Source organism: Gymnoscopelus microlampas, assembly GCF_963454915.1.
Source record: "Gymnoscopelus microlampas genome assembly, chromosome: 16".
In the NCBI taxonomy this organism is placed as follows: domain Eukaryota; kingdom Metazoa; phylum Chordata; class Actinopteri; order Myctophiformes; family Myctophidae; genus Gymnoscopelus; species Gymnoscopelus microlampas.
In genome coordinates, this window is record NC_139953.1 from 26,281,598 (window position 1) to 26,291,432 (window position 9,835).

Here is a 9,835-nt window from a genome sequence, read left to right on the forward strand (position 1 = left end):
GATTGGAGGACCAATGGGATGGTGAGGCGGAGTTGAGGGATGATGAAATTAACTGCACCTGAGTTTGAGGAAAGAAAAAAATAGAATAATAATAGGGAGAAAACAGTGGAGGGAGGGAAAACAGACAACACAAGTACATAATGCATACACGTAACATGTGGACTCTGGCTACCCCCTACTGGTCACTTTACAGAACATTTAATAAAAAGTTTAGCCAACCAACCAAGACTGCCCTAAAATTTGCATTCTTGTTGGGAACAATCACATTCAGTTGTGATACTTGATACTTGTGATATTGAACTGTGAAGCCTTCCCTTTCCATCAACAACAACCTGGTGGCTCCTGTTCCAAATGACAAGAAAATAATTAACCAGGTTTGATGTTTACCCGGTATCCTAGCTACGGACTACGAAGGGACATCACATTTTGTTATTCACATCACTGGCTTCCGGTTGCGGATGGGTGTTGCCCGCACCCAGTGCAAAACACTGGTGATGATGACTTACAAGAAAATCAAGGGCATGGCTTACCTAGACTGTTATCATGCTGACTTATTTGTTTTCTTTTTATTCTTTGCAGTTTGCACTTTACTTGCATCACCATTTAACCGGTCATTTGTTGACTTAGGTTCATGCCATCTACTCCGATCTTGTACTTGTAATTTGCTCTGGATAAGAGTGTCTGTTAAATGCTTACATTATACGTTTGATCAATTTAATTGTTTGATTTGCAGCGTTCTGAATGCCTTCCACTGCATATTGCTTATCTCTGACATAAAGGGATGGGTATGGTACACACAGATCCTTACCTTTCTGTGTTTTTACAACAGGGTGGCCTGCTTATTGATATGACAGTATAAAAACATAAATCATATCGGACACAACCAAGGCCTGTCTCAACACTGATGTCTAGAGGTCTATTAACCATTCATTTCAAGGCTTTCTACAGTCCTTGTAGTTTGAGGTGTTTGTGTAACACTACACAAGAACAACTCATGAGAGGCTAGCTAATCAATCTGTCATGCCTCACTTACGTCCCAGTAATCCAAACGTTCAGGTATTTGCACAATCTTATCAAATAAGTCAACACATTGTGAAAGTAATTAACACATATTTGTCAGGACTACTATCATATTGTGATAACGGTAATGGTATCCACATACAAACGTTTACTGTAAGTGATTGTTTGGACTTAAGAACTGGACTGATAATGTATTTGTAGAAATAGAATCATTTCCTTGTATGGATCAAAGGAAATGGAAGGAAATAGGAAGACAAGTTTTGGAAAGCTGAGAGTGTGGGAGAGACAAACAGGTGAGGAGACAGTGTATGAAAGGCATACAGTCAGAAAGCTGAGAAGAAGACATAGGATAGACAGACAGTAATAAAGCTGAGAGGAAGACAGTAGCCATTCATAACTGGTGAGCCTCAGAACAGCACCTAGTGGGGCACGGTGGTGCTGCCCAAATTTACAATTTACATTTTGTTTTACACATTTGGATTTCTCCGACAAAATACTGTTATAGCTTAATCAATTAACAAATGCATGTCAGTATTATTGACAAGTTCCCAACAGTAATAAGCTTAAGTTCTGAGAGCAGAATAATGCCCCTTTATTTATTTCATATATAAGTATACATTCATGTTGATATGCAGGCTCTGACCATCTTGACACATACCCAGGTGGGCCTTGAGTTACAAAAGGTGGAGAACCACTAGGAAAGGTGGAAGGGAGACTGTTTACAGAAGGAGACACTTAACAGCTGTATCTTTATCAGGAAAGCAGATAATGCAGCGTAGCGACAGACAGTAGGAATGCTGAGGGAGACTGTAGGAGAGACATTAGGAAAGAGGGAGACTGTAGGAGAGACATTAGGAAAGAGGGAGACTGTAGGAGAGACATTAGGAAAAAGGGAGACTGTAGGAGAGACAGACAGTAGGAAAGCTGAGAGGGAGACAGTATAGGATAGTAAAGATCCTGTTCATTAGCTGGAAGTCATAATTGTATCTAGAGTGACAGATGTGATGTGTATATGTTTTGGCATAACTGTAAAAGTCAGTCAATCATTTATTCGACTGTGACACGGACACTCTTAATCTACTGATAAACTGACGTAAATTTCACAAGACACACACACCCTACAAGGTTATTTGAATGAATCAAAATTGGTTATCATTACAAGATTATTTTAACAATTTCCACATTACATCACTCAAAGCAGTTCATGGGTGCAGGGGGACAGTTACACAGTATGTGTATTTACAGGATGGATTAGGGAATATGTACAGTAGTGCCTTATCTCACTCTGTGGTCACAAGGAAAAGGTTAAAGGTTTTACAGGAATCGACCATTGCCCTCCGTCACTCATGGTAGATGAACTGAATGTAAATATTGCTTCTCGTATGTCACTGCCCTCAATAACAAAGAAGAAGAAGAATAAAAACAGGACTTAAAGGTTGAGCCTAAATGAAGCAGGATAGGGTAGAGGAAGACAAAAGTGTGCGATATAGAGGAGGGGAGAGGGATGGCGAGTATGATTCGATTGATTTTCTTTGTTAGCCGCAGGCTGAAAACCCACCTCTTCAGGAAACACTACCCTTCCTCTTTGTCTGGCTTACTTGTTGTTAACTAGTTGTACGAACTCTTGTTTTATTGTTGTACTGTTTTATTGGATCTTGTTTAGTCGATACACTTTTTGTAATAGCTCGTGCTCATTTGATTTTGCTATTTTGTCTCATCTGTTTAAGAAAGTAGGTAGCTGATATATAGCACTTTTACCTTAGCGCTAGGTATACTCTTGGTTGCTTGTTTTTGCAGGAAATGCACTTAAGACTTCTGGTGATTAGTAGTTTCGTTCCCTACCTACTGTATGTTGAATGCACTTATTGTAAGTCGCTTTGGATAAAAGCGTCGGCTAAATGACTGTAATGTAATGTAATGTAATGTTAAAGTGTCATGCTTCCATGGAAGCCCAGCCCACATGGACTTACAGGACACATTTCCATTGAGAGAGAGAGAAGGAAGGGCAGGTCAGCAAGACCTTGGTTCAGGGAAGGATAGAGGTTTATTGTTAGGTGGTTGATAATGTACTTTGTCTTTAATGGTTTATAAAAAAAAGATAAGGTTCATCTGCGTAACAGCATAAAAAGAAAACTGGCACGACAACAGCAACAGTCTGTGAACTTTGAACTCAAATATGGCCCATTTGACTATATCAAAGACATGCTTGTTTCCACCAGAGAGAAGTTCCTTTGGCTTGCTCTTCGATTCATTCTTGTTACTCTGTGAATCTGATTTACGAGAATATACAGTAGATTATTATAATCATTATTTTCATTTTGTATCTTTTTAAAGGCGAAGTCCCTTGGGGATTTACGAAAAGCAGAAATGTTCAACCGTAACTTAAAGAACGTGCTTGTGGTGTCCGTTGGCTTTCTGTCACTGTTTACAGCTTATGGAGGCCTGCAAAGTCTACAGGTAAGTTCACAAGTTGACTCAAACAGATGGGTGGTTCATTCAGGCACAGCAGAGTTTAAGGTCATCTGTTGAACTATAGTCTAAAGTTGACAACGGCAACGCAAACACACGCAAACTGGCATCTACATTATTGTATTAGCAATAAGACCAGTTAACATCAGAACTTGAACAAGTTACTTTTTTGTAACATTGCAAAAGTACATGAATGTGTCATATTGAGTCACATCACATGCACAGTAAAATCCAGAGTTTTACTTTGACTCTGAGTGTAAAAATGTAACATTTATACATGTTCCAGATTTTACTACCCATCTTGTAAAATTCTGTTTTACTTAACCATAACCTTACTTTTACCTATTAATAAATTTGTTTCTAACAAGACACCTGTTCAACATCTACATATCTACAACATCTTCAAATTATATTGTAATGTAGACCATACCTTTTTTGTTGCTAAATTTTGAAATATATAATTTTTAGATTAGTTTTACTCAGAATTAAGAAATGTAAATCTTAGAATTTTTGGATTGTGTACGGGAAGAGAATCTTCCTCTTAGTACATTTTTTGTCATGGTGAATCCAGTCAAATCAAAGCCATGGGTCATCTCTCTCTAAGCAAAGTATATAGAACGAGCGACCCCCCCCACCCCGTCCATTGGGGAGAGGTAACGCCATATTGTGATGTTTTCAGCTACAGTATTACTTTCAATGGTGTGATGTCATGTATTCTTTCTATACCAAGAATAAATAACTGTTTACTTTTTTTTTTTACATTTTTGACAAAAGTTCAAACTAATTTCAGTCACAGCCATTATTTCTTTATAGTGTTTGGTTTAAGTCTCACCCACATACAATGTTACTCTATTTCTGTACAATCATTACATCAACAAACACACTGTCACTGTTTGTTTATGTTCTTTATTAATGATGATCATCCATCCCTCCATCCATTACCCTGTGTCTCTCCTGTCCAGAGCAGTCTGAATGCGGAGCAGGGGATGGGGGTGGCATCTCTGAGTGTCATCTATGCCTCCATCATCGTCTCCTCCATGTTTCTGCCCCCCATAATGATCAAGAACCTCGGCTGTAAGTGGACCATCGTGGTCGGCATGGCCTGCTATGTCTCCTACTCCTTTGGAAACCTCTATCCTGGATGGTGAGACACCAACCTCTGTCTGTCTGTCTGTCTGTCTGTCTGTCTGTCTGTCTGTCTGTCTGTCTGTCTGTTCCTCTGTCCGTCCTTCTCTTCGTCTGTCTATTCGTCAGATCTCAACACCACAAAGACCTTTTGTCCATGAAGTAAAACAAGCATAAAATCATCTAGAAGGAAACTCTGCCAGGGTGCTTTCAGGCTTTCTCTGATCTTAAGAGGCATACTTTAACTTGCTTGAGTTAGGTAATCCAGCACTGAATATTACTACACAGTTGTTTTTTGTCAAAGTTACACTAGCGTTGCATTTTAATACATGAAAAAGCAAGGATCTATTTGAAAAGTCTGTTGGGAATTGGAAAGGTCCTGGTTGTATCCCTGGGTTAGTTTCAAAGTGTCCTTGAGCAAGACGCTGAACCCCTACCTGCTCCTGATGAGCAGGATGATTCCTTGAATGGTTGCATAATGCCGTCCGTGTGTAAATGTGTGTATGAATGGGTGAATGTGTAGTCAACACTGACTCAATTATTTAGGTATTTGGTAGCATTTAAAAAATGTGGAATCTGAAAATAAAGCCATTAACAGTAAAGTGTAGGGGGAAAAAGGTTTATGTACAATATTATGGCTGAAGCTGCGAATAGACATTATGACTTATGGGCAGTATGGTCCTTTAAGCCTACGTTATACAACCATGTGACAAAGAATACAATTACCCCTCAACTTCAAATCATGTTCAACGCGTTGAATTTGTCATACAGGTACACACTCATCCCTACCTCTGTGATCCTGGGTTTGGGCGGTTCACCTCTATGGTCGGCCAAATGTGCCTACCTGACCATCACTGGAAATCGACAGGCCGCCATAGACGGCAGGAAGGGTGCCGATGTCATCAACCAATACTTTGGCATGTTCTTTTTCATCTTCCAGTCCTCTGCAGTCTGGGGAAACCTCATGTCCTCTCTCATATTCCAACAGGACTCTAAAATAGGTAATATTATGCTTCATTTCTATTAGTTTTAGGTTTAGATTTCAATTGCAGTTCATTCAGAATCCCACTTGACTGTCAATTGTAACATGGTTGGAAGTCCCCATGGTAACATGTTGAAGTTCTTCATCGTATAATCACAACCACTCATTGATGCACTAGGCAACCATATTATATTTTTATGACATCGCCGATGACAGCCTAAGCTGGAAGCATTATGTTTCCGTCTTGTCCGGGAACATAATGTGAATGCAATATTTGTGAATACAATATTTCAGGAACGCCTTGAGGGAATTTCATGACATTTGGCACAAACTGATAGAAGTAGGTGGCCAAAGGTCAAAGATCACCTAAACAAAATACTATCATCAAATTCCTTCAAAGTCTTCATTTACTGTATATGAATCTGGACAGACACAGATGTAAATGGTATTTTTTTGGCAGAGGCATACAACCACATAGAAATACTGTGATGCGGTATTTCTACAGTAGTTTGATTATAATTTGACATTTTTTATTAGACTTTTGTTCATACAGGTAAATCCTTTTGAGATACAATGATCTCTTTTTGAGAGACCTGTGTAGGCTACAAAGTACAGTCACTGCAAAGACGTGAATAGATTTGCATCTCGCCATCGACACTATAGGTGAATGACACGAACACGAAGACACGAATGAACACAAATGACGCTGTGATCAAACTCAAGCGAATGATTGAGTAGAAAATGTGCTTTGCGTCCGTGGTGAACACACCGTTAGAATGAATACAAATAGACAACAGCCGAATGTGATTTACCTCTTTGATTTACAAGATCCTTGTAAAGAAAGATTAATTACAGGGTAGGTGTTGACAATATACCTGTCTGTCTTAACATCCTGGACAGTCTAGTAATGGCTTTGACTAATTAAATGTATGTGGTTTCCCAGCCAACATCACAGAGGAACAGTTGGAGCTCTGTGGAGCGGCTGTGTGTGACGTCCAGCCAAACGTCACCACCATCAAACCAGAACAAGAATTGGTTTTGACGCTGGTCGGAGCCTACATCGGTAACATTATGATAATTTTTTATTTTGTCTTTATTTTGCTTTATTATTATTATTATTACCCTTATTATTATTATTATTATTATTGTTATTATTATGATTACTATTATTATTATTATTATTATTATTATTATTATTACTATTATTATTATATAATGTCTGGCAGTTCATTTTCTTTCTAGTGATCCATTTTCAAAGAAAATATCACTCACTGGGTTTGAAACTGCTCTAGGAGTCGGGGTGTTGGCCATGATCATTGTGGCGGTGTTTCTGGACAACATTGACCAGAGTCAGGCCAGGGAGTTCCGTGGGAACCGGGAGCCATTCTGCAGCACGTTCTTGGCCACGTTCCGCCTGCTCAGAGACCGCAGGCTCCTCGTCCTCATCCCTCTCACCATGTACAGTGGCTTTGAACAGAGCTTCCTCTCTGGCGAGTACACCAAGGTGAGGGGCTTGTTTCCTTGTGATGTGGAAAATGTGAAAAACAGAACAGTGATGTTTCCGAATTCCGAGGCTTCTTTAAAACCAAACACTTACTTTAGTCATCATCACAACCAGCACATATTTTAATATTTTTGTTTCCATTATAGAACTATGCCACTTGTGCACTGGGCATCCATTATGTTGGCTTTGTGATGATCTGCTTTGGGGCTTGCAATTCAGTGTCTTCCATTCTCTTTGGGAAGTTGGCTATGTACACTGGCCGAGCTCCTCTCTTCTTCCTAGGTAAAGTTCATGGATACAACATACCTTTAACAATGTAAACAAGGCAATCTAGAGCTATGCATAGTTGAGGATGAGCTGCTATGTTTCAGCTATAGGGATGCACGATTAACCGGTCATCATGATAAATCAGGTTATAAAAATGCACTGTTTTTAAGAATTCTGCATCTGCACCCAGAATCACAGTTACTGTATAACAGGTGTTTGGTAAACCCTACTGGAAACTTGTATTGCACTATTGTTATTGGTTGATTTGAACATTCATCCCTAGTTGTAGCCCAAGTTTGTTTGTGGCATTTTTTGCACCCTCTGGTGGACACATTTGCTAGGTTCATACTAGTCACTGCTTTGCAAGGAGAGGATACACCTGTAAATAATTTACAAAATTACAAATGAACACAAATGAATACAATAATGAATTAAAATAGAGAGGATTAAGACCAGAGCTACAGTAGAACAGGGACTATTTACGTAGATTTTCAAGGCAGAGGATAAGTTGAAAGAATATCTAGCTACAGTATATATTTTGTAGTTAAGACTTCTGATCTGACTCACCATCATTCAATGAGCAACAAGGTTTCTCAATGCCACGTCTCTCCATTTGCAGCGGCTGGGATCAACTTCTCCTGCATCATAGCCCTGCTGTACTGGAGGCCTCATCCCGACCAGCTGCCCGTCTTCTTTGTGTTTCCTGGTCTGTGGGGCATGGCAGACGCTGTGTGGCAAACACAGACCAACTGTGAGAAAATGATTAAATCCTTAGATGATAATATAGCTTAGATAAAACATGACTATAGGACAGTGTCAAAATAGCAGCACACCTCTAACTGACCAGATCATCAATGGCATATTGGCATTGGTTTACTTCCAGACAGAGAGCAGCGTTGCATCTCGTTCTCCCTCTGTACCCTCAACTTACAGTCTCTCTCTCCCATCTAATAAAGAAACAAAGAAAAAGCATATCAAATAAAATAAAAAGATAGAGATTAAATTAAACTAAAAAAAAAACTATGGGTATTATTTGGTTTTGATTAGATCCTATATTATGTTGAATTTCTTTTTAAATATATTTTAGAAATATTGAACGATGAACCTGAGGTGATGCTCTTTCTCTCTCCAGCTATCTATGGAGTGCTCTTCGCCAGAGACAAAGAGGCAGCATTTGCCAACTACCGCATGTGGGAGTCCCTGGGTTTCGTTATCGCCTTTGCCTACAGCACCTTCATTTGCCTGGAGACCAAGCTGTACATCCTTCTGGCTGTCCTGCTGCTCACCATGGTCACGTACCCCATCGTGGAATACTGGGAATACAAGAACCCCACGATGCCCATCGAACAGTTAGACCACATAAACCCAGTCCACGAGGACTCCGACCATGATGAGGTCTACCATGAGGAGGCCTACCAGTCAGAAGTATCAGGCAAGCACATCATAGCTCAGACCAGTCTGTAGATTCTGTCTCGTATCCTGATTGTTTGCCTTTCTTTGTTTGAAGTGTATATATCATTGATGTCCTTGAATGTAAACAATACAACCTTTTACCAGATTGTGATACAGTAGGAGGGTCTCAAAGCAACACCAGAGGCCTTATGCGTTTCCCAAAACGGATTAATTCAAGCACGTACACACACACACACACACACACACACACACACACACACACACACACACACACACACACACACACACACACACACACACACACACACACACACACACACACACACACACACACACACACACACACACACACACACACACACACACACACACACACACACACACACACACACACACACACACACACACACACACGCATGGCATGACATTACAATAATAATGTCTAAAAGAAAGTATTCGGTTGCTATCCCCCGTAACTGCAAGGACAATCCTGAATATCAAACTAGCCATTGTTTGTGATATTATTAATTTTTCAACAAAACCATGGCATATGAATAAGCGAAATTGGAAGTGATGAAACAAAATCAACGGAAAACTGGAACATTACAAATTGAAGCTGATAAATGGGTTGTCTCTCCCGATTGGATGAAATTGGTGTTAATTATCCTAATTAGCAGTATTATCTCTTTTATTATTTTCACTCGTTGCATCTGGAAAATTTGAAGTGATAAATACAATATTTTGTGGACCATGTGTTAATATGTAATACTGTACTGAAGGTCTCAATGTTGCTATCTTTAATCTAAACATCCTTTGTACATAATGCAATTTAAAAATGTCTTTATTCAGTGCACTGTATGTTTTTATTATGTCTATATGTACTATATTTATTTACTGAAATCAGAAATATACATTGTAGTCTCAAATGAAAACAGTCACAGACCCAAAGGTAACATTTTATTGTGATGCTTCTGTGCTGGTACTAGTGTGTGGTGTAAGTGAGATAAATACTATTTTGGTGAAATATTTTCCCTCACATTTTTGAAAGATACATA

General features: G+C 39.3%; 1 protein-coding gene across 1 annotated transcript; it reads left to right on the forward strand.

Moving 5' to 3' along the window:
• Positions 1-3,387: 3,387 nt before the first annotated feature.
• Positions 3,388-8,831, forward strand: LOC311062922 (protein unc-93 homolog A-like; the record flags this gene model as incomplete). The annotated part of the gene is made up of 8 exons (XM_084082141.1): positions 3,388-3,477; positions 4,452-4,633; positions 5,386-5,615; positions 6,540-6,659; positions 6,889-7,100; positions 7,247-7,382; positions 7,987-8,118; positions 8,500-8,831. 8 exons carry the CDS (start codon positions 3,388-3,390, stop codon positions 8,829-8,831), a joined length of 1,434 nt encoding a protein of 477 aa, XP_083938267.1.
• Between the last annotated feature and the right edge of the window lie 1,004 nt (positions 8,832-9,835).